We start from the raw sequence: 26,471 nt of genomic DNA on the forward strand, positions 1-26,471 counted from the left end.
CATGAGGCACACAAGGAGCGATGCCCGCTGGAACATTTTGTTTACTTCATTAAAAAGGATGAAATGTGCATGTTGCTCTTGGTATTTAGCCTCACAAACGAGCATCAACCAAAAGTTGTCCTGAACGGACAGAATAATTAAACACTTTTTTAATTTGGTTAATGGAGCATTTTGACAAGAGAAACAAATAAACATTACCATCAAGACAAAGTGCAATGTGTGATGTCATTGGACAGAAGCTTTTAAAAGATCAGCTTGACTGAAGGAGATATTGCGAAATAAAAGCCTGCTGGAGAAAAGAAACTCAAATGGACTTTAAAATCGGTCATTTTCTTCTGCTAAAACCAACAAAAACAACAACAATGCTGCTACTGCCCTGTCAAATTTAAACCAGCCAAACTTGACAATGGAAAGAAGCCGCGTGAATGTTGAGTTTCACTTCATTGTTTAGACACTCAGCGAAGTGTGTTGTTACTCACTCGAAAGGTTCACTGGGATTGTCCCTCTGCATCTCCGGGGGGATGGGGATCCGTTTGTAGTACATCTCCCAGTCGAAGGCCCCCCGCATGGCGTCGCCCGCCTGTGTGTCGTAGCCGAAGTTGTCGTGGTCGATGACGTCGATCATCGGACAAACGATGGTTTTCCTGTTCTGGGCGATTCGGTCTGAGAGACAAAGAGGTTGGGTAAAAAAAAAAAAACTTTAAAATCTACAGCTTTTCAATGAAAAAAATCACAGCAAAAACATTTCATTGTTAGAGGACTTATTCTTGTGTTTGTGTATTGTACGTGCGTGTCCAGGATGAATGAAAATACAAATGTGTGTGTGTGTGTGTGTGTTTGTCTGTATGTTTTTCCACTGAGCTCTCGATGTGTCAGACTCCGATTGTCCATCAGTAAAAGAAAGTTGCTGGTTTGTTGACGCGGGTCATGATGTGAAAAAAAGGCTAAAGAGGGATGAGCTGATGTAACAGGTCCTGCTGTCATCTCCACTGCTCACAGTAGCTCTTCAAAGTGGTATCGGGATATTTCAGAGAACTGCTGCACCAATTTCTGCCTTAATACCACAAACACAAGACCATAGAGTCGTTCAAAGTTTCCAGAACAATAATCACAGCAAAAACTGAATCTGTGAGCAATTGGTGGGCAAAGCTCGGCTAAAGCTTTACTAATTATTATTCTTTTTGTATTTTGTATTTTTACAGCAAATAACCGCAAGTTTGGTGTGACCATATCAACATTCATCAGGTTCATACAAGTGATTCTCCTCCTCTTTTACCCATCCGTGATCTATATTCCATTGAATTCAAACTTTATTGTCATTTGTCATTTGAAACAGTCGTCACACAGCAACCACACTCACAAACGCACGATACGAAAATAAAAACACAGCATGAAGAACAAGAAGGACAAATGAGAGACCAATGTACAACAGTGCATTAGTGGATAGATGTGCTTTATCCCGAACAGGGTCACGGCCCAGCTGACTTTGGCCGAAAGCGGGTTACACCGTGGAGAGGTTGCCGGTACATCACAGGGCCAACGCAGTAGACAGACAAAAACAGACGACGGTGCATTTTACAATCACCAATGAACCTAACATGCATGTTTTGTTTTGGACGGTGGGAGGAAGCCGGAGTACCCGGAAAGACCTCCCCGCAGGCACGGGGAGAACGTGCAAACTTGCCCCCAGTTAAGTTTCGAACCAAGCTCGTTATTTTTTTCACAGCCTCCGTACCTTCTTTCCCCATTATTAATATTCAAGGCTTCGCAGTGGGGCTGTAATAAACATGACTCCTTGTTTATGTTATGCACCGACGGATACACGTCCTGTTCCCACACAATGTGTAAACAGCTTGACAGAAAGGCAACACGGGTCATAAGGTTCGCTGTGGAATGGTTGCGAGTGGGACGGCGGCGTGCTGCGAAACAGAGCTGAACACGGAGCCCTTAATGGAAAAAAGGGTAATTGAGAAAGTGAGATTCTGTTGGTGAGCAAGTCCATCAGCCAGAGGATGAGGCACTCAGTCTCACAGCAGGGGTGGCGTGTGTGTGTGTGTGTGTGTGTGTGTGTGTGTGTGTGTGTGTGTGTGTGTGTGTGTGTGTGTGTGTGTGTGTGTGTGTGTGTGTGTGTGTGTGTGTGTGTGTGTGTGTGTGTGTGTGTGTGTGTGTGTGATTCAATGTTTGAGAGTGACTGGTTAGAGAAAGCAATTTGGCAGGAGTGTCAAGACTTTTGTGTGCATCAGTGTAACCTTGAGTGAAAAAGAAAAAAAAAAAGTTCTCAAAGACAATTTTCAAAGTGAAAACATTTTAGAAATAAATTGAGACTTTATGGGAAAAATAGGATTTTTTTTTTTTTTCCTAAATTAGAGATATTTTGAAAAGTGTCATTTGTGGACTCCTTTTTGGCATCCGAGGACATTTTCTTTACGATGTTCAGTAGCCTGTGTGTGTGTGTGTTTTGTGTTCCTCACCCAGCAGAGGAGGCAGCCAGTTGACGTTGGCCTCACAGTGGGAGTCCAGGAAGGTGATAACTTCTCCCTTGGCCGCGGCGGCTCCCAGCAGACGAGTCCTGATAAGCCCCTCCCTCTTCTTCGTCCTCAGGATGCGAACTTTGGGCATCCGCGTCATGTACTCCTCCAGCGCCACCTTCAAGTGATCTGCACAGAGGGACAAGGAGGGTTTGAGGAGGAAATGCAGGAATAGAGTGAGATCGTTTTCCCCATGTTTAATGCTGTCATAACCTATAATGCCATTTTCTTTGTTTCCTAGAATACCTTTTCTCATTTTGATCCAGAACCAAATCAAAATCAATATAAATGATGTTGGACAAAATCACCAGTCCTTTTTTTGTGTAAAAAAAAAAAAAAATAGTCCATACTCTGAAGCAAAAATGAGGATTTGACTTAGTTTGACTGAGTCATATTAAGAGGGAATTTTCAAAAGTTTCAGTCTCTTTCAAGATAAAAAAAAAAAAAAAAAAAATCCTCTTTTTTGCAAACAGTATTTCATCTGTATATCTTTGATTTTTTTTTTTTTTTTTTAAAGAGAAATAAGTGAACCCTTTGAAGTTATCCCACGTAATAAGAAACTAGGAAACAACTGCCTTTATCCACAATTCAAGGAACTTTATCTGTGTTTGAGCTTGAGAGGGACATTTGAAATCCAGTTGTATTTGCCGCATCTGTTGGAGGTTAAATTACTGCTGTCACTGCAGCACCGTGTCATAGACTGCCAACCCGTATCCTCGACTCTTGCCCGTTCATGCTGGCAACTGGGACAGAATCCAGCGCTCCGCAATCCCACACAAGATAAGCAGTTTAAACGGTGGATGGTTTGTTGGCGGGTTGGTTTCTGCAGGAGCTGCGAAGGACAGTTTAAGGATAGAAAAGTTTTTTAAACAACTAAAATTGTGAAGTTCTCTCACTCCGTGTACTTCGCAAACCGCTGTCAAAAATTTAAAGGAGTAAAAAAACAAACAAAAAAACCACACAAAAAAACGGTCTGTTCTCTGCTTCAGTTTTCTGCCTCTGGGATTTTGACATTTTCAATGCAGACATTAAAACCACAGGAGCAATGAATCAGACTGACAAACTGCAGGCATGTCTTGTTTTACTTATGGAGGACAAACGTCTGCAAATATGAGTGAAATTTCTGCCGGGGGAAGAGTGAATCAAAGTCAATAGAAAGAAGCTTGAGTCTCATGGCTGCGTCTTCTTTTGGAACAGTTTGTCTGCTTCTGTGTGTTACAGATATCTGATCATCTTTACAACAATTACCAGCTCTTGTAGAATAATACTCTTCAGTCTGAAATTATCACAGTAAACTGGTCATCTGCAATGAATGCAGCGCACCTCATTCTAGCCAAACTGTAACAAGCACACACAAAAAAGTTGGACCACAATATAATAAAGGAAAACTAAGGGCCGCTTTGAACAGTTTGCATCTATCGCCGCACATTTAAGTACCAGTATTCATAGAAACTGGTTGGTTTCAAAATCTCCCTGAAGAGCAAAGTTATCTGATTTTAAATGTGATTGAAGAATTTTCCATGTCATATTTTACTGCTGATTAAAAGCCTATAAATCTTAATAAAAAAAAAACAAATGCAGCTTAAAATGTCTAACAATGCCATTTTTTTATTTGTCTTTGTAGGTTGCATGGGCACTTTTCTTTGCATGACATTAGATACAACAAATAACTACACCACTACAAATTTAGATGAACAAAAAGGAATAAAATCCTCGATAATTGACCTCGCTCTCCGAAAATTATCATCAATTCCACCAAGTCACGAATCAAAAGTTGTGTTTTTTTGACAGTATTGCTGTGCATCTAACGTGGATGTCCTTGTGAAATCAGTGCACACCTACTTTGTCTCTGTTGCAGCCTCTCTCCACGTTATTTTTTTCTTGGAACGGGATGTGAAAGATTAGGGATTAGTTATTTTTTTCCCGTTAAACACATTTTCTTGAAAGATAAGAGCACAAGACCTGAGTGCTCTCAGCGGTTTGAATGGAAAAACAAAAAACACTCTTGAAGCAGTCAAAACATGACATATGATTTTGACAGCTTCTTTACAAACAGCTACAATGCCCCGTCTACAGGAGCGGAGCGATAGAGACTATAAGAGATGCTGAAATGTTGACCTTTCCACTTCATCCTTTGAAAATGTTGTTTACTTTCACGCCAAACTGCAGATCTAACTGAGCTGACTTTGACAGCTCCGAAAGGCTGTGTTTTAATGCACATCTGCTGCAGCAGGAGAAAAAAGTAACGGTAATTGGTTTTACTTTTTGATTTTGTGGGGAAGGGAAGGGAGAGTCGAAAGACCTGCTTAACAATGGTAAAAAAATTACAAGATAAAGTGATGAAAGGTAGTTATTCATTCTCCTTAATATCCTTTCTACCCTTCGTTGTTTCTGTTTCTTCTTTCTCTCATAAAGCAGTAGGAATAAAACTGAATTTTTTTTTTTTGTGTGTGTGTCTCAAGGAGACATAGAGCGCCTTTAGGAACAAAGCAGAATCACATTTATAAGTACACCAGGGACGATGTGACAGTTATCATTCATTTTGACCTCAATATTTCTCTCGACTGCTACAGCTTATAAGACAACTTGCAAGTTTTTTTTGTTTTTTGTTCTTTTTATGAAAACTTTTTTTTTTTTTCTCAGATCATATGTGGCGTTTTCTCTTCTGCGGTTTGGCGGTGCCTACATGCCTTCCACTAGATATTACATTTTCAAGGTGGTTGATCAGAGGTGTAGCATGTTGGTTTGAACATGCACACCAACACGTACGCCAATATTTGCCCCCATCCATCCATCCATCCATCCGTATATCCGCATCTCACTGCACCACTGTGTTCCCTTCATGCTTTGGATGACACAAACAGGAGGTCAAATTGGATTTTAATCACTTTATACCTCGCCGACGTCCCGTATTGTTCTAATACTTTGGCTATTCTGCAACTTTAAGTGTCAAAGCTGCATTCACTACTAAAAAAAAAAAAAAAAAAAAATCCTCTTTAGAGAACTACTAACTTGATTACCTTTAATGCTGAAGTCTAAATTTGATTAGTACTTTTTTTTTATAGAGTTCTAAACAGCTTTATGAAAGTTTATCCTGAAGGTACATCAAAAGAAAAACTGCTTTAAAGCTGGATGTATTGCTGAATTTGTGGGAGATTTGCATTCTGGCTTGATTCAATTGTGCAAAAATGCATAAACAAGGCTGATTTGTGAGGACATGCAGAGTGTATAAAGCTACCGGATTTCTTTCTCATTTAGTTCAGATGTTTGACTCAGCAGAGTTACAAAACCCCGTTGTTAGTGTCCACTGTGCGGCATGAGGATGCGGGTTTAGTGTTGGACACTGAAACACGACCTCAATCTATCATTCAGTTCTGCAAATAACCACCAATCACCTCAGCTTAGTCCCTCCAACCTGAGTGTTTATGATGCTTTTTAAAGCCACCAATCCTTTTTCAAAATATTTTTCTGATCACTCCATCACAAACTAATCCCAAAACAAACCCCTCCTTCAACGCCTTCGCTGAATTTGTGCAAGATAGTGTGTCTTTGTTTGGCCTTTTCCAGATTACGCCTGAACCCTGCGAAAGTCAGCCGTCTTTATTTTCAGCTGCTGCGTCTATTGTGTCGCACACCATCCGGACCCGCACGCCGTGAAACGTGACATTGAGGCAAGGGCGGGAGGGCTCCGCAAGGTCAGCGTGAAACTGTGAGGAAAAAGCACACCGTCCTCATCGCGTGCTCCCGCGATAAATTACGCCGTCAAAAACCGACCATGCCGGGGCCGACTGTGGCGGCTTTATGAACACTCGCCTCGCCACAAAGTGACGCTGACATCATCCGCGTAATGACAGGAAGCCAGGCAAAATTAATCAAAGAACATTCGCCCCTCGTGTGAAGAGAGCTCGTATGGGGAGAGGTGAGGGAGAGAGATCGTAGCATTTAATTATGATTGGATAATTTTCCCCCGAATATATTGGAATATAGCTCATACTGTTTACCGAAAGCATGGAGGCAATTAATCACTCTAATGAGAACGAGCTGATGTCGGCAAACACATTAGTCTTTATTAGGACGTGAAGCGGGGGAGACTGCGGGGCTGAGGCGGCGTGGATGTTGGGGTCATTTACCAGGGATGAGTCGCTCGTCACACACGGTTGGTGGTCGGAATCAGGGCTATTTATTCAGAGCCGACTGGACGCCACCCGGACCCCTGCGGTCCCATCCATCCCTTTCCGTTTGTCCACCACCCACGAGTCCGTCACTCACTCGAATCTCGCGTTGGCAGTCCCCGAGCTGCCCGACCTTCTTTCGTCTCCTCATAATCAAACGTGAGCTTGTCGTTAGCAGTTTAAAAAAGGAACGGCACTCGGCCTGATGCTCTTTTTACGGTGTCATGGTGCATTTAAAATGTCATTGGTGAAATGCTCATGAGATTGTAGCTTACCACACGAAGTGACTGGAATTAAGTCACTTTAGGTCTGCATTACAAGCATCTCAACAGCAAAATGCCCTTCCATATATATTAGTTGTTATTAATGTTCAAAAAGTTGTGACATACGTCAAATCAAATATTAGCTGGTAAATAAAAACAAAAATATATCATATAGGTACTGAATTGGACTGTATTTGTTTGCTATAAAGACTAATTTTGTTCAGGAAACTTATGACAGGTCCACTCACGATTTCCCCAGATTTTATTTACGATAGTTTTCTGATCTGTGGGTAAGGTTTGGGGAAAGTAAGAGAAAGATCACCTCCATGGTTTAAAATAATCCAACGCAAACTGCTAGTTAAAGATGGCATGAAAATCTTGTTGTCAGGTGTACAACAGTTATCAACTCTGACCTCCACCTTAAATGCTTTAGTTGGGCTGTAAAGGAGTAGAGCTAATATAGTGTAATATAATATAATATCGGAACATATCGTATCGTATCATATCAAGGATTCGTTTTTTTGCCGGTTTTGCTGTATTTATTGGGGTCCAAATATTTTTTCAATTGTTTCTCACTAATTCACGTGTTTTAAATACAAGGACTAACCATAAACAAGTCAAATTTATGGTTTAATCTAATATGTAACTAAATATTCTGGGCTGAAAACAGAAGCTCAAAAAGCTCCTGAGTTTTGTGGACATAAGAACACAAATAAACTTCCATTATATAATGTTGTAATTTTGCAAATTTTATGTCCAGGAGTTACAGAACAGGTCTAAAAAAAAAAATGTATAAAATGCTTTAAACTACATTAACTCTCTGAGGGGATGAGAACTATTCTGGTTTAAAAGTGAATTTCCGGCATGAGGTAAACTCAAACTCGCACAATGTGTGCGCACACGTGTTTATACCACAAATAACATCCTCCCTAATGGATTTAAAAAAAAAAAAAAAAAAATCAATTAGTGTTGAATCACAGTGGATCCAACGAGGCGCATTGAGTCCTGTTTTCAGGGTGGTGGATTAATCCCCAGATGCTCTGGCACACCACCAAAGACTGGAGCTGCTTATTTATTCCCTCAGCAAAATATTCCAACGGCCTTGTGAACTCCATTACACTCTGTCAATTTTCTCCCTGCGCATGCTTGAATTTTTGCTGCCATCATTAAATAAATGATTCTCCGGGGAGTGACTGAGCATATTGCAGGTCAGTGTTTGCCGTGCCGTTAGGAACAGGAAACACGGGTAGGGTTAGCGACATACATGACAAACAAAGGATGGCATCGCTGCCAGGGTTTGACTGATCTGTCTGTAATCTCGTATTCTGTTTTATTCAGCGGCCTATTCCCAACCCAAAGAAAACAAGCCACTGTTTTTGTTTTCTTTCTGAGAGCCAGAGTATAGTCTGATAAATTGCCTTAAGTGATTTCACTTGAGTCAGCATTCGGTCGGGGCTGAAGACTATAAGTTTGAAAATGAGAAGAAAAACAAATCTGGGGGGGATGTTGTGTTGGAAAATACCGAGCTTGTTCCGAGTTATAACTGAATAATGGCCAGAAGAGTGTTTTAGCCGAACATTTCAATGTCACAGTGAAGTTGACCTTTTTTGATATAAAATGTAATCACATCATATTTGATCATTTTTGACATTTGTGTGAGATTTTGGCATAATTAAGAGTAACCGCCACTAATGTGCTTCGTGCGGTCACAGTGACCTTTGACCACCAAAATTGTATCAGTTCATCCTCGGGAACAAGGGAACTGTTGCGCCATATTTAAAGAAAATCTCTGAACGGATATGGGGCCGAGTAGCCAGGTTCTGCCAGACTATCCGTCACTGGTTCAGTGTCCTGCTCTAATTGTTGTCTAGATGTGCTGCTTGTATTAGTGTTTGCTCTAATGCCCCGCCCCCCCCCCAAAAAAAACGTGCCGCTCCCATTAAAAACTTCTTAAAAAAGATGCTGTGCTCAAGAAAAAATGCGTTGGTGGACACGAACCCTAAGAAGTTGCAGTGGTGGCCGGTTTGATCGCATGCTGATTGGTTAAAATGAACCTGAGGTGTGGCAGGGATTCCCCTATGGAGTGTGTCCAAGACCCATATGATCGCACTGTGAAGTGTAAATGTGGAGGGAAATGAAAGACAAGTCCAGAGAAAATAAATCATGCAAAACAAAACAAAAAAGACAAAAATAGGATTGCATGTGTGAAGGCTTGCTAAGCTTGAGGCCCTAATGGCCTGAGGGAGCAAGCAGTCAGACTGTATTCTCCACCTCTAAGAGGTTTCCACTGATTTCTTCGAACATCTGCTGAACAACTGTACTGTGAGACCTACATGGGAAGTGTCACACTCCATAATATTGAAGTTGCTGACCTTAATAATCTCTGAATTGTAGCCCTGCTTTGAGCTGAAGCTCCATTATAGAGCTAGTTTTTAGCTGGGGTGAGGTTGAGTGCGCGTTGGTTGAGACCAGCGGAGAGAATTGAATCCATGTTTGCTGATTTTCACACACAAAAAAACAACAACAAACAATTCTTTGAATAAATATGCACGAGCAAAACTGGGGGAAAAGAACACAAATGCGAAATAAATCCTTTTGTTTAGGGGTCTCCAACTTTTTTTCCTCTGAGAGCTACTTTGACAAAATGAAAGTGTCCGAGAGCTACTCGTGTTTAGTACGATTTATTCACATAGCTAAGCTCCACCCAAACTAGCTGAATAAGTGTTATCTTATGTGAACGATGACAAATTGATATTCTTCACGCGCATTTTGTATCACAACAGCTTAAATTCAACAGATTCTGAAAATGAACAAATGTCGCATCGTAATATATATCGCGTCAACATACCGTAAGTACACACTCAAACTATGGCAGTGAGGCATTGAACCAGCAATCTGTGTGACTTTTATCTGATTAAAGTACTTTTACTTTTATCTGTTTACATTTTGGAAATAGACTATTTCAACACCTGGACACCATGTAATGGAAATGTCCAAAACGATTGTCCTTTTTGTTTCGGAGCTTCTTAAAGGTAACCTGCCTCCTGACTGGATTATTTTAACAAAACCTGTCTGAAGACCTTTTCTTACTTCAAGTTTTCCAGCATCTGTTTTTTAGAAGCGTCTTTCAACTTCAACAACACCAACTTTTCGAAAAATGTAAATAATCATGATATTATAAAGCAAATATAATTCCTGACTATCACTACACAGAAATGTAGATGTTGGATAATGAAGGAAACAACACGAATTCTAATCTTACCAAACTTGTTTATGAAACATTCAGCTGCTTTTTAAATTGATTTCAATAAAAACGACACTTTATTTACAGGAAAAAAAAATGTGAACGTATTGCTCACATTTTGGATTTTAGCTATACTTTCATAAAGTGGACAGCACATAATATAGCACAGCAGCAAAGGTATAGGGAGCTGTGAGACGATGAATGTCGGCTCAGAGAAGTGAATACGCTAAGTGGTTTTTAAATGAAGCTCGAGACTCGTTTTCCTCGGTTATGACTTAATGCAAAGGGCCAATAAATACATCACCAAAGCTACAGTGGAGGCCATTTATTTTGTCCTCGCACAGTAAACATGACTCATCTGGTCCTCTCCTCTTCAGAAAGACGTTTGAATCGATCAGCTCCCACTGATGGCTCTACATCTCTAAATGGCAACACTCAATTAGTTGCTTTTGTCCTCTGTCGTCTGTCTCCCTCTCAGTCTCCCTCTTCATATCACTCGCTCCCTCATCTCTTCGTCACACTTCACTGAGCACCATTACCTCATTATCTCCATACACCCTCAGCCACATACACAAACACACACACACAACACACACACACACACACACACACACCGCTGACTTGAATGAATAAACATGCCGAACTTTGTCGAGTCTTTCTGCATTGCCGCCTCTCTCTCTCCCGTCATACTTGCCTGTCCCACGAATCATCTCCTATCGCCTCATCACCGCCGCTTCCTCTCCCCACTGCTCCATCATGCAGATGGTGGGGCTGCTAGTGTTGATAAGAGCAGCTCTACACTGCTGTCAGCGGCTTTCTCAGGCAGCCCAAAGCAACTAAATCAATCATGAAAGTGTCCCCAAAATTGAAACACAGGTCAGACGGGTCAGTCGGTCTGTCAGTCTATCACAAACACTCCGCAGCAGGATTTTCTATCTTGACAAGTACTGTCCGGATTATTATGAAATCTACTGTGAATAATCTCAGCCCACAGAGGGTGACTTCTCTTTCTCTTTGATCATTCAACAAAATGTGATGACAGAAACTATCTCCAGAGGCTCAATCCTGATGTTTTTGATGCCTTCATCAGATTTCCTTAAGAGTCACCATCAAGCCTGTTCATATACAATTTAAAAAATTTACTATATGTATTACTATGAAACGAAATTAGCATTTTCAGGCTCCCCAAAGGATGAATTCTGAACATTTTAGACAGTATGAGCGCTCCTTTAGCATGTAACTTGAGTTAAACTGTCAATTGTCTCATAATCTAATAGGAATACTTCAGTGAGATTGATTGAACACATCCATGATGCACGAAGGATGGACCCTTTGATTTCAGACGGGACATAAGAGTTTCTCTGAGGCTCTCAGAAATATGATCATTTTGGCCTTGAAGAGGAGCATAGCTCGATAGTGATTTTTAGTATTTAAAAAAAATAAATCTGAAGAGGCTTTGAGCCTGAGATGGGCTTGTTTGTTGTTCTGTGTACTGTTTAATAGCTTGCAATATGAATGGAAAATCTAGAAAAAAAAAAATGCTAAAGAAGGACGTCACCAGAGAGCCTCCAAATACAGTCGAAATAAAAATAAAATAGAGGGAACTACTACTAAAAGAATAGGGTTATAAAATAATATATTTTTAAAACTAAATCCACATGGACACAACACAAGAAACTCAATTTTGATGCCCCTTAAATCCTAAAACAAAGATAAATACAGACACTCACAGGAAAAATTGTCTGACAAATCTGACAAAAACACCTCAGCACTCAGACTCCATTACTGTCATTTTTTCCCCCTCTTATGTTGGATTCACACTGTGGTATAAAAAAAAAAAAAAAAAACAGCATTAAACAGCATCAGTGTCTGTCTTGATGTAGTCATTCCAAAAGAAAGACAGTGTTTTTTTTGTTTTGTTTACTGCTTTAGCCTTTACCAGAAGAGCAAATATGGTCAGGTGCAAAAAAAAAACAAACAAACATGTTTGTAGCTTCATTGCACGAGCATATGAAATTGGCAGAACTGTTCTCTGGCAGAGGGTCATTTTCCTTCAGAATAGTAGGAACATCTGTCTCTGGTGTATTTCAGCACAATTAAAAACAGCACCCTTGTGGTCGGCTCGACGATGGCTGCAGGTTGGAGGCTCTACTGAAACCTGCTGAGAGTCCTGCTGAGAGTCCTGCTGAGAGTCCTGCTGTGTGACCACAAAAGTCGCTCCGCATAAGAGCAGTACGCAGGCCACTTCTTATTGGAAATGAAGCATCGCAGCCATTTGCTCAACTGATCCCATCAGGGAGCAGAAAGTGGGAAAATAATTGGACGATCAATCTGCGAATGGCAGGTTTCCATCAGAGTGTAGCTGGTGGTGCAGCACGCTAGTGCGGCTCGGCTGAATAAATACAGCCTGTGATTACATAACACGAGTCTTTTTCATCCCGAATAAAAATCAATGCTATTGACAAATGCGACAAAAGTATTTACATGTGAGCGGAACAAAATAACAGAACAAGTAGGTCTGTTTACAGTCTCTGTAGTGGGTAAACAAACAAGTACTTTCATCCACACATTCCATCATGGTCAGGGAATCAGTATTGAACATTTGGCACTGCTAATAGTTCTGCTGCTACACTACAATGAAGCAACTCTTTGATCAGAGCATAGTACAGTTGAAGTTAAAAAAAAAAAAAAAAAAAAGGGAAGATTCCCTCAGCACGTGCTAAGAGTCCTTCAAACCAAAATGGCTTCCAGTGTAAAACAAGGTTCTCGTGGTGGGAAGACGTGTTCATGGAACAGTGAGAAGCAATAACCTTCGAAAGCAGTCATTCCAAGTTGCGTCACTTGATCAACATCAGCAGCACACTGTGATTTCACTAAAAGCATGATATTTTTTGTGTCAGACTTGTGGTGCCGACCCTCGAAATCCTTCAGGAAGTCCACGGCAATGAGGCAAAGCGAGGTGTTGTTTCAAGAGGGGCCGAACGTCACTGTCCAAGACTGAAGAAAGCACATCAGGTCAGAAGCAACCAGGTGGGTTTTCTATGACGTTCGCAGGGTTTTGCACCATGAATTCGTCCCCCAGGGTCAGACTGTCAAGTTCTACTCTGACGTTCTGAGTCGTCTCAGGAAAAAAAACATTCGATGCAAATAGCCTGAACTGCGGCGCCATGGCAACAGGGCTCTCCAACATGACGTGATTGCTTACAACGTGTTGAAAACGCACAGGTTATGCACCTGCAACAACACAATCGTCGCTCCTCACCACAACTACTTGCTAATCTTAACTCCCTGCAACTTCTTTGCGTTGCCCATAATGCAAGTTGAAGCTGACGGGTTGCTGGGTCTACACCGCGGAGGAACATCCGGCGTAAATCCCGGACGGTGCGTGACACGCTTACAGAGTGGGACGACCACTTGCAGTCCAGTGCTTGACTTTGCTGCACAAGGCGACTACTTTGAAAGGGATTGTGGGTAGATTTAAATGAAGTTGTTATAGGTGGAGTCTGTTAACTTTTTAAACACATCTTGTATGAAAACCTTCCCCAAAGTTTGAGTAGTTTAAAATAGTTAGGGGGGGGGGGATACATGAATGACAAAACAGTACTAGAGAAAGTGTCTTCCAAGATAAACTTGTTACATTTACTGAAGTAGGTAAGCATACACAAAGTACTGACAGAATATTAATAGTTTTAAAATGGTGTCTATATATGGGATTTTTATTCTGACAAATCTGTTTTCTGATTACAATGGGCAACTCAATTTGAGCTTTTTTTTTGGAGCATATATGACTTTTTACTCTGAATTTCAATCCATTTTTTTTTCTTTTTTTCTATCTGGCATGGTTTTTAGATGGCAGATATATATATATATTACTCATTTACAAATAGGGATCTCGGTATACTTAAAACATGTACAAGCTTATTTCTAAAATGCTCAAGTGTATGATTCAAATTTATGTTTGGACTCAAGAACATCAACTGATCTCTCCAGCAGTAGTCTGTACAGACGGGTTGCACTTTGCTTATAACCAATTTTCCATGTCAGTATGCTAAAACAAGGATCTTATGAGTGACATGCATATTCAGATTCAGTGTGAAAAAATTACTTTAAAAACGTACTTTTTGCATGGAACAAAATTTCTGTTAACTAGCTTTATTATTAATATTCAGATGTGAGAGTTTTTCTGAGTGGGAGAAAGCGAAACAAAACAACAAAGACTTACGACACAGGCTTCGTTTTTCACACCGAACACTCTGCAGCTCCATAGTTTTCAGGGAAAAGTCGTGACTTGATTCAACACAACAGCAAACTGACTACTTGGCAACTCAGCTTTCCCCTTTGAATCCCCGCTGTGAAATGGCCAACGGAGATGAATGAATAATACCTTTCACTGCATCATTAAATCCTGTCAGAATCCTGAACAAAGTTTTTTCCAGCCACAACTTACTCTACTGGTGCTGTTTATGTGCCAGCAGACTCCGGGGGGTGGTCACACTGGCCGGCTGCCAGGTGTAAAGGTGTGAAGGTAGACAGATCTCACCCACTGCTACGCCTCCCAACAATGGCTTCTCTCAGTTTTTTGTTTTTCTAAATAAGCACAAAACTATCCAAGTGAGTAATCGTGGGAGACAAAACCTTGGATATGATAATGTGGTGAGGATTTGTCCAAGAAAGAAATAACTTATCAGTGCAATGAAATGCTACAAGATCTCCCAAGATAGAAACATAATTTCACCAAAACAATTAAACGTAATTTCTGTTATTTTTTTTCACATTCTGCTATTCTGGTTATGAAAAGAATTTGGTTTTGATTGAATATTTTTAAGGCTATTTACTCATGTTGATAATATTTAGCCAGGACAACAATGTTTCTCTACTCTTAATGTATGACTACTAAAACCATGATTCTTCCTCCAGCTGCAGTATTGCTGAATACAACTATTTCATTGTCACGTGTTGGACAGTTTAGACGCAGCGCTACAATCAGCCGCACTCAATTACCACTAATTGGTCAGATCAAGTTGCTGGAATATTAAAGTCTATTCTTGTCTTTGTTGTTCAAAGAGCTGGTTATGTTCTCTAATTGCAAGCTTTGTTAATTCATCTCAGATGTAAACCTCCTTTCTGAGTGTGTTTCAATGCCTCTCTAATCTTTAATGTTTAGTTCATGGTTTTGAATCTATGCATTTTAGATGGAATTTATAATTCAGCAGTTATATTTGACAGGTCTATCGCACTACAGTATACATTATGTCTTACAAATGTGTTAATTTACCCAATTTGAAGTCCAATTCAAGCCAACATTTTTTACACTCAGTATTTGTTGATGACACAAACTCTCTGTGAAATTAGTTACTCTGAAGATAGAAATTAACCCTAATTCTGTGGCTCTTCAACGGCGTTATGGGCATACAAACCAAGATTCTGGCAGCGCAATGTATTCAAAAAGGGCTTTGGTTTTACTGTCTGAAATGACGGAATTTTGGTGGAAGAATCCTTTAAATCATTGAACAAACAAAAAGTCAAGGGCAGTGGGGATCAGGAGCAGAGGTGAGGTTTGACAATATGAGCGCTGAGTCCCACTACAGTCAATGTTGGTGGAACTATGCGAGTCAGATTTAAGAGATTTGTTGATCTGATCCAGGAGAAGCTGACACTTGATGCTCCAACAGGCACACCGTATATACAGCTTAAATCCAGTACGTGCAGCATCCCCGCTCCTCGCCTCCCATAGTTTTCTCCTGTTTTCCCTGAGGTGGTGAAGACGGAGGCAACTTTCTGTTCTTTTTCTGTTTCGGCATGTGGCAAGTTACAGCTACTTTCGCTGCCCTGTCTGGCCATAAATCCGTGAAATGACTTGGGCTCCGCCAGCAGCGTTCATCGCTCATGCTCGACCGCAAACGCTAAGCTGCAGCAGACATATTCAACCATTTACTTAGTGTGACCATCTTTACACAGCATAGGGGAAACTGTGGGAATCTCTATTTTGTAATCAATGCAGCGGAGATGGACAATGTTGAAATAATCATATAGCAATTCTGACTCAGGATCTCAGCTTATAGTCTGATGTTATTAGGTTTGTGGTTACGGCCGAGGTTAACCTTTTTAAAAGTCTAACCATGTATGATGGTTGTACTAGCTGATGGTCAAAAAGAACAAAAACCATCAACACAAGAAGGACCCAAGTCTGAAGAAGGCATTCAGACAGCTGGGAATTGGACAAGTTCTCATCTAGGAACACCCAACGTCCGAGTTGAGAGCGTTCAAGAACTGACAAACAAAACAGCCGCAAGAAATTGTGATCTATCTCTGCAGTCAAAACACAGAAAAGTGACTGAAAAAAACTCATCGTCATCCATATACACAAACACAATGCAGCTCAGGAGGTCAATATTATTTGTACACAGCATTTAATGAACTAGTTAAAAGGTAAGCTAGGCTGACCCAGTCTGGCTAGTTTTCCATGTTTTCGGAGCAAGTACATTTCTTCCTTTAAAAAATAATAGAAAAAAAACAAAAACATCTCCCAGGGATATTCCCAGTGTGACAGGTATTCCAGTGTACTTTCCCACTAGGAGGCTGTAACTTTCCCACTTTCCAGTTGCTCATGAACGCATCAGTTAGTGGTAACCTTATGTTTCACCATGAGTCTTCACAGCATAATGGAATCCATCTATTTTTTTGAAAATTCACACCATTTGTTTTGCATTTTTCCACAGCCATCACACCACAATAACATCACATCCAATAATGCTATATTAATATATTTAACATGAAGTGGATTTACATCTAAAATTATACCACTGCTTAGAGCTTAGTAGTGTATCTGTAAAGTAGTAAGGCAAAGAAATGATGGGGAAGACGAGAGTCCAAACGAGGAGAATATAAGAGCGTCGTTGTCAGCTTTGTTCGCAAAAACATGCTCACTGTCTGCAGCCGAGTGTCACAGTTGAGCTGCCGGCAGTAAATCTGAGCTGACTGCTGGTCAGATGTGGTAACGGTGTGAGGGAGAGAGAGGCAGGGATAAACCCAGGGGCAGCCAGTGAAAGAGTGGGAGTCACTCTCCCCTGACATTGTGAACTGGCCTCAACTCAAATCTTAAAAAAAAGAAAAAAAAAAGAAAATGTAAAACCCTCAAGGAAAGAAAACTGAGTGATGATTTACTCCGTATCAAGGCTAAAGCACCGCGGCATACAGTAGGAGGAGGACGTGTGCTTTAGTGCAAAATCTGCCATAGGGTGAAAATTAAGAGAATAAAGAGAGAATAAAAAAAGCTGCCTCGTGATGTTTCCTCTGCCATTTGACAGCGGGGGGTTATTTCACTGAAACCTTTCTTTCAGCCGAAGGCAGTTAAGTTTGGGAAATTTGAAAGAGTGAAATGGTACTTTCCTTCACCTTTCCAATTCTGATAGCACAAAATAATGTCCGGTCCTACTTTTTTTTTTTTACTTAAAAAAAGTTGCCTGAGAACCTTAAGTACCAAAGAAAGGAAATGTCACCTAAAAGATTTGCCCTTGTGGGATTAATAAAGTATCTATCTATCTATCTATCTATCTATCTATCTATCTATCTATCTATCTATCTATCTATCTATCTATCTATCTATCTATCTATCTATCTATCTATCTATCTATCTATCTATCTATCTATCTATCTATCTATCTATCTATCTATCTATCAGATAGGAGAAGAAAAGGATACAAGTCAAACATGATTATCTGTACAAACTGTTTAATTTGCTGCTTTCTGCGCTGAACTAAACCATAAACCTCCATCATGCTTATCGAGCGTCATTAGCATTGCCCACGATATTTACGAATGAATGTCGGGTCGGTGGTGGGGAGAAAATTCAAAAGGTGTCTATGACAAAATAGACTTCCACTCTTTTTCCAACCGGGAACGAGTCACAGGTGTGAATATATGGATGGTTTGACGAATGAGAGGGCAAGTGATTTACCCCCACAGCCAATTTCCCCGCCGCACCTCTGGAGCTCTTGTTGCTATGGTAGCTCTCCAACATCAGTGGCACCTGACAAAGAGTATTCATCACCTGCAGCTGGCTGTGAAACAGATGGCAGCCAACCCTGGAGTTAGTACACAACTCCTGAGGGCTGCTCGCGGGGTTTGATTTTATTCTTTAGGAATCTGTTAATTGGAGGATGGTGACAGACTGTTGAGTGATTATGTCAACAGACCAGGGGCCATTGGGATGTTGTGTACAGCGGTATGTTTAGGGATTAAACTGGTGACAACAAAATATGGCCTTTAATGTCGGCATTATAGACACGTGTATTAAATTTGATTTCTTTAAAAGGTGTTATTGTTAAGAATATCTGGATTAGCTGTTACAAACAGAGCGACTGTGGAGGGGTTCAGAGAGAGACAAATGACATCCATTGATTATATATTGGCTGATAATATATGTTCAATACAATCCATAGAAATGTACTCAAAAGGCTGTTTTACAGTTGACATATAAAGCTGTATCTACTCTCTGGTGTAGAAACTGTGGTGATGTTGTTTCAAAAATCTCTCCTGTACTTCAGTTTATTGTTATTTTGTCAGCTGACATTCTGTATAAAATGATAACAATAAATCGCCAATCAGCTAATATCAGATAATGCCCAATAACATCAGCCAACCAAGCTTTAATTTCCATTGTCGATTGTTTTTGGCAATGTAACATCTCAAAACTGACTAATAGTTGAAATACCAAACATATTTCGTTTACCATTATATAAAACAGACAAAAGCAGCAAATTCTCCCATTTGACGAGCTGGAAACAGGCTTATGCTTGTGAAATTACTTGCATTTACTTTTACTAAATGCAAATTGGTAATTAGTATCATTCTGTTAGCTATTTAATCGCTAAATCAGTGGGTTCTGTCAGGCCCAGTTTCATGCACTGCGGTGGATATGTTGTGAAATAATAAAAGGCGCATATGGTTCTCCCTAAATCTCCAATTATTAAATTTCATGATGGACGCTACACATCTCTGACATTTAGATTTGAAATAGCCGCTGAAGGTCCTGCATTAATAAAAAAACTGGAGGTCATTTCTACATATCTACCTTCCAAGAAGTGTAATCTCACTCACCTCACAGGCAAATTTCACAGCATTTAAAAAAAAAAAAAAAAAAAAAAAAATCAGTTTCCACATGATTTAATTTGCCTCAGGATGACGGTTACAAGCAGCTCTGCTGCATAATGAAATAATGAAGTGTTGGAAATGGAACAGGGCATTAGTATGACTGAAGACTGGAACTGCTGCTCAGCAGAGAGGCAAAAGAACCGATTGAGAGGGTTTCTTAGCGCGCGTGTGTGTGTGTGTGTGTGTGTGTGTGTGTGTGTGTGTGTGTGTGTGTGTGTGTGTGTGTGTGTGTGTGTGTGTGTGTGTGTGTGTGTGTGTGTGTGTGTGTTCTACCTTTTGTCAGGGTGTGTTGGGCTGTCAATGACTCACGCAGATTGTTTCTGTTTTGTGAATGACAATTAGATCCCGAGCTGCTCATGTAATAATCGTCGTCGTTATTTGAGCTGTAAATAAAAAGGAGGCGCTCTCAAAGCTGCAAAAAAGAGGATGTGTGCCTTCATGTCTGTATTCATGTCTTTAAGTCATGCTTGTGGTTAATTCAACAATTAGCTAAATTGGCTTTATTAAGCTGTTTTAATAAGCGAGGCGCAGCTGGTAACATGCTAACTTACAATTTTGATTTTTGAGGTCCGTATTTTGATGCATTTTGAGTTAAATTGTTAAACTGGATTTTAATTTTGTCTAAATATCAAAATTGCACCACTGTTCAGAGTTCAACTGTTTTACTCATCCAACTTTATTCCATGTGAGAATGAGGTCAACGTCCGTTGCTCCCACTCAAACAATTACCGAAGCATAAATACTCAAACTGTAATTTTATTATCAAAGCTGACCTCTGACTCAGTGATGCAAATATTAAAACATGAACATGGCTATCCACCTGTTTATTATTTATTTTTTTAAATCACCCAGGTTGGATGATCTTTCCCAGGTGATTTGGTAAAAAAAAAACGTTAACATTTTAATGAACTGAATACTAAACTGAACTTGAGATGCACTGAACCTGGGAGATAGAACCAAAACGGATATGAGACCGGGCCCAACCGCTCCCACAAGTGTTTTCATTTATTTGGGCTGATTGCACTTCTTTGAACGGCGAACCTGGCCAATGATATGCTGGGTAGTGTGATGCTAACAGATTTTTTTTTTTTGTGTGCTAATTATAATCATGAGTGCAATTTTTACCACTAAAAAGGCCCAAAAAAAAAGCTAGAAAGGGAGTCGTTAAGGAGATGTCAATCAAACAATCTGTGCACACACGTGAGAAAAGGTCTAATCAATCAAGCAAGCCTCTGTTTTATGTGTGTGCGCGCGTGTGTTGCATTTCCTAACAAAAAACAAAAACGGGTGGTTCGTCTTTTGAGTTTGTATTTGTCGTGTGTTTTGCAGATTTCTCGTCTCCATGTGCATCAAGTGCATAAAAATCAATTTTCCTTATTTTGAAAAGACTGCGTTAACACCCTGAACCCCCCACCCCACCCCCCACCCCCAACACTGACTTCGAAAAACATTCTCAAAGGAGTAAATCTCATCATCATGTTTGAAAGCGGGGACGCGACTTATTTACGCACATCATCCATTCATCTTCCTCCCTCACACATTCTTGCAGAAAATTATTCCTCAGCTCGGTAAGTGAATACGTGAGCCTGAAATTAAGCAGCGGCCTGCGAGTCTGAACCACACTTCACACTGAATCAGGTTTTTCTCTCCTCCTCCATTATGCACTCGCTCCCTCATTCATCATGTTCAAAGCCGAGCATCAATCTGTGGTACTCTGCGCAGGAACTGTGCGGGACCATTCTCTCCGACTTCGTAACACGAGTCGCTCGACCAGAGACCAGAACTGATTGAAGTGCACTTCGTCTGTGTGTCTCTTAAAGCCTTAATTACAGCCGGAGTCATTTCTTATCAAATGACAGCGGCGGTTAGAGGGAGCGTCAGAGCAGACGATCTGCAGAGGTTAAATCCCCTCCCCGCGGCTGGCTAATGTTTTCCCATCAATCCTGACAACAGGGGGGCCCAGACCCATCCCAGGTTCCTGCCTATTTTCGCACAACACACTTGTCCGTCACTTCCCACCCGTAGGGAGGTTGTGAGGAGACGGGAGCACCGAAGTTTCCAGTTTTCTTTGTCTGAATCCTGATGCAAAAGTTTACTTTATTGGAAGTTTGTCACGGAGCGGTGAAGAGCCAAACAAGGACTTACAAGAGGAAGTCACATGATTGGGAGGTATTTTTGTTTGTTTTTTTAATTGGGCTGAGTGGTACATAACTTTTTTTTTTTTTTAAATCCCTTTGTGGAAAAATTATCTGAGGAATATTTTTTTACTGTATAACAGACAAATACATTCGAATATGATTGTTTTGCATTTGCTAAACAAAGGAAAAAGACATTCTACTCAACACACATATATATATATATGTATATACACATACATATATATGTACGTATGTATGTGTATATACACATATAAATGTGTGTGTATGTATGTATGTGTATATACATATGTGTGTTGAGTATATATATATATATATTTTCTGTACACATCTGTCAGGAAAGCAACGTTTTTTTCTCCAAGTGAGGAAATAAAGTTTTCAGTTTTCTGGATCCAGTTAGAATTCATATTTGCGAGTTTGAAGATCCGAAGCAAATGCGTCATTCAAGAGAGCCAAGAGCAACAAATGGGATGGTCCAATTTGACATAATTACATTTAGGACCTAATAATTGATTCACAAAATCAATTTGAAGCCTCATTATGATCAGTGACCATTAGTGCTTTCAAAGTTACTGCATCACGCGTCAACACAAACTAAACACTTCCTGTATTACTTCAAATTAAAAGCGCTCAAGCATTTAATTAAACAGAATGAATTAGGGAACACAGGTCTAATTAACCAAGTAATTGAAAACACCAATGTGGTTGTTCAGAGCCTTAACGTTTTGGGAAAGATTGTGAAAGTTGTGTTCAACTGCTAAGATGTTGTTTTCATGCGAACATAACTTGTAATCTGTTCATGCAACAGAAACATTGTGCTCATTTCTAATGTGCTTCCATGTGCACTTGGTAATGACAACTTTAAAACTTTAGAATACTTTTTATATATATATATATATATTTTTTTTTTACTTTGATTATTCAGCTCCTCTGGTTTCTTATGCTGCAACCCAACTCTGCTCTGTGGATAACTGCTGCCACGGTTGCAACCACAAAAAAAATGTGTGTTGCATTATTTATGAGAACGTCGTTGTTTTTTTTTTTATTTTGGAAATAATACACACGAAAAACTACATTGCTGCCAAACAAATCTCCAAACAAAAACGATGTGATTTTGAATGTTGAGTTTCGTGCCATCTGTTGTAACCTCAAAGGCTCCACAAACTACTTAACATGCGCACATATTTTTTTTTTTTTTTAAAGTAACAAGGCTTTTAATTAAGCGTCCAGTAGCTTTTAAAATTTCGATGACTCCAGCACAAGTTTTGGCAGTTTTGGTTTCCGCTCGGCTTGGCAGCAGCAGCGGGAGGGTCTTGTCCCGGAGCTGTGATGGGTGTTAAACCTCTAAATGAGTCTGAGGCAGCGGAACGTCTCATTACCGTGGAGACGAGAGGTAAACACATCCTTCAACGAGGGACCGTGACAGAGTGCACTAATTAACAAGGAGTTAAACACTTTCTTAAGAGGCCTGATGAAGGGAGAGTGAGAGATGCAATAACACACGCACACGCGTGCACGCACGCACACACACACACACACACGCACACACGCGTACACAAACCTACATGTCCTCAGTGTGTTTATTATGTCGGATATCTCTTCAAAAACTTGTTTTAGTGGAACATTTTGGCAATATTAACTCTCGCAAAGAGCAATCCAGCCTTAAAAACAGCTCATGTTAGTGTCTCCGTAGAGGACACTTGGCAACGTGTACCACTCTCTTCAACACATGTGGGTCCTCGGCAGCTGTTTGGAGCAAACACGTCCTTAGTATTGTTGCATGGTTGCAGAATAATGTCCTCTTATACTTAACCTTCCATCCGACATTCATAATCTTCAGTATAAACCATGTTTTCCAAGCTTTGGGAGTTTGCAGAGGCAGGAAAATCTGATTTTTTTTTTTTTTCTCCAATCGGATCTTTAGGACACACTGTCCACGCTGTTATTTGTGAGTGAATAGATCGGATTTAGTGCGTTTGGGCATCACCAGGCTCTCTGCGTGGGTTGCTGTGGTAACGACGTACACGGTTTATTTTGGGCTCTACGGCGCAAAAATGTACACTTTCAGCAGAGATTCTGTCTCTCCAGCCCAACAGTCCCCTGATTGATCAGGTTTCCAGCAAGTTGGGCTGCTCTTTTGTGGATGTTTCCCGTGTTATAATCTCACCGTACCTTTGTCGCTGAAGTCGTCGACCAGGATGACCTCGGCGATGAGCTGTGGAGGAGAGCGGTTGAGCACGCTGTGGACCGTCCTCAGCAGCGACGACCAGCCCTCGTTGTGGAACGGGATGATGATGCTGGTGTTGGGCAGCTTCTCTGCATACAGCTTCTGTTTACATCTACACACACGCGCAAACAAAATAAATATATATATTTTTTAAAAACAGCACTTCATATAGTTCTGTTTTTTTCTGTCTTTGTTTTTTTTGTTTGTTCCTTCTCCAGGAAGGACAGGACCATCTCATTCACACCCCTCATTCAGCGAGCAGCTGTTCTTCTGTCGCCCACCTGCCTCTTCAGCAGATCTAAGGTCAATTTAATTCAATTCAATTCAATTCAATTGTATTTCTATAGCGCCACATCACAACACAGGTTATTTCATGGCACTTAACATTAAAGTCCTTACAGCAGAACCAGGCTCAGAGGTGGGCGGAGCATTTGCCTCGACAGGTCGGGGTTGAGCGGAGAGCAGAGAGGGAAAAGGACAGCAGAGAGATCCAAGACGTGAACTGTTCACTGCGGTCACTGAGGTGATACACAGATTCAGCGCTTCAATGGATGTGTTTGAGAGCGGCTAGTGGACAGCAGCTCTACTCAGTTCGGCGAAATGCAGGTGCAATCTTCTCTGAAGCTTCTGAAGATTCAATCCAGTGACAATCGTAGAGAGAGGACAAATTCCAAGGACTGTTTTTCATTTCTTATATGGCCTATATACAGAGGTTTAGAGCACATTGTCTCCTGACCTGTTCCTCAATATAATATATAAGAATATTGTAGTGATCATATGTTTCAGAAAAATGACATTTTCTACTTAACGGTAAAGTGTAAGACTGCATGAGAACAATCATCTGTCAAAAAAAGCAATCCCTAAAAGCAATCTGTGTTCCTGGCTAGAAATCTGGGAAGAAAGAAGTTCCCCAAAGTCTTGTTACTGGACACATGAAATCCAGAGATTGATTTTGGACACAGAGATTAAACAGCTTTCAGTGGTTCATCTTTGCATGTCAGAGGCCTAAATCCATATACTTACAATTTAAAAAGAAAAAGCTGCAGGAGTCTCACAACAGATAGTATTTGTCTTTGGATTAATAAATTAGTCTCTAGTTACTCAGTGAAATGAATAAAAAGGCACACAAATGACCTGACAAAGTATCTGCAGTGATTAAATTGGGTCTATGACAACGACAGTTTGACCTTTTACGATGCGAAGACCTTCAGACGTGCCGACGAGTTCCTCCCGCCTCAGAGGCGAGCTCTATAATTTCATTATTTGCAGCACATGCAGCGGTTATCAGCTGCCAACATGCGCTCCGGTGACGGGTCGCAGCGATCACCTCGTAAATTACCATCACGGCGAGCGGCCGGGACCCCTCCTGAGGCGCTAATCGCCGGGGGAGAGTTAACGGTCCTGCTCTCGAAGGGTAGGAAAAAGTGTGTAGTGAACTGTGTCAGTCGATCAATGTCCGTGTTGAACATCGGCCTGCGTGTTACTCATTCAAATATGAACACTGGAAGACAGGCGGGCGGAGTGATAGACAGGCGGCCCAGCCGGTGAATCTTAACAAACCTTGTGGGGTGGGGGTGGGGGTGGGGGTGGGGGTTGGAGGTGAGTAAGTGAGCGTGTGCTTCAATTAAATCTTGTCAGCGTGCAGAAATCGAATGTGTCAGTCGCAGGTTCTGAGACCGGCTGCCTCGGAGGCAACCGACGACCTGCCAATCACCTGAGAGGCAGACGCAGACCAGGTGGAGGTGGGGAGGGTGGGTGGGGGGGGGGGATCGGATTGGACGCAGGGGAGTGATGAGTGATGAGTGATGCATTGATGGCATTCAGGGGGGGGGGCAACATCAGTCCTCAACAGCCTTCCTTCTTTAAGAACATTTATATGCTGATCATTTCATTACAACCACGTTAAAACAAGATTGTGTTTTTGTAAGCACTTGACGTTTACGTTGTTTTTTCTGTTGTCCTCAACCTTAACCGGACCTGAAACACGGCAAATAAGAAGAAAACTGAACGCGAGTGTGAGTCGATGTCATTTCTAAACCCGTTCACCCTGATTTCAGACTAGTCATCCATCTGTCTGAGGTGTTCGCTGACTCACTCCCAGTGTGCGCAGGGACAAGTCTTGCCCACGATGAACTAAAACGTACAAGACTTGAGTGTTTACCCGCTTAAAATCCTGGAATTTTTGGAAAAACAACTTTTTTTTCTCCTTTGCCGGGCAGGTTTTGCTTTGCTGCACAGTATTCAGAGACTCAGTCGAAAGGTCTTGACACTGTGTTCCAGATGTTGTACTCGTGTACTAACACTCACTATTTTGAGTGCATTCATTCACCACTGTCCAGTACAGAGACATGCAGAGCACTACAAGTACCAGGATGATGCTCTCAAAACAAGACAGGAGAACAGGTCTGAAACTGGTCTGCCACACTTTCCACCCTAAACGATCACCATCTTGTCTACCTACAGGAATGGGGGCGGGGCCACCGACATAAAGAATATTCTAATTAAAGGCGTCCAAGGAATGCTGCAGATGTTCCTGAACTGCTGGACAGAAGAATCAGTGTGTTTATTGAGTGTGTTAAAGGGCACAAAAAAATTTCTGGGTAAAATAATTAAAGCTGCAGATATTTTGGCGGGTGGTGCGTTCACCAGAACAGCAGTGTGCGATTTGAAACAACACTACATTATCAACACACAAGTAAGAGTCCTAACATGGAAGAGCATTATTTAT

The 26,471-nt window shown here is 40.9% G+C and overlaps 1 protein-coding gene across 3 annotated transcripts in view; it reads right to left on the reverse strand.

Annotated features, from left to right (window-relative positions):
* Window positions 1–26,471, reverse strand: part of LOC138631294 (polypeptide N-acetylgalactosaminyltransferase 10-like) — a 119,303-nt gene that overhangs the window by 17,825 nt on the left and 75,007 nt on the right. For all 3 annotated transcript variants that reach the window (XM_069716151.1, XM_069716144.1, XM_069716138.1), the window contains exons 4-6: window positions 23,689–23,855; window positions 2,472–2,657; window positions 480–663 (exon numbers count right to left, since the gene is read on the reverse strand). In XM_069716151.1, the coding sequence (XP_069572252.1) occupies window positions 480–663; window positions 2,472–2,657; window positions 23,689–23,855 (537 nt within the window). The remainder of the gene's footprint in view (window positions 1–479; window positions 664–2,471; window positions 2,658–23,688; window positions 23,856–26,471) is intronic.

This window comes from Brachyistius frenatus, unplaced genomic scaffold (genome assembly GCF_029030835.1).
Source record: "Brachyistius frenatus isolate BFR_SWC_R1_liver_20210118 unplaced genomic scaffold, ASM2903083v1 Contig_5, whole genome shotgun sequence".
Classification (NCBI taxonomy): domain Eukaryota; kingdom Metazoa; phylum Chordata; class Actinopteri; family Embiotocidae; genus Brachyistius; species Brachyistius frenatus.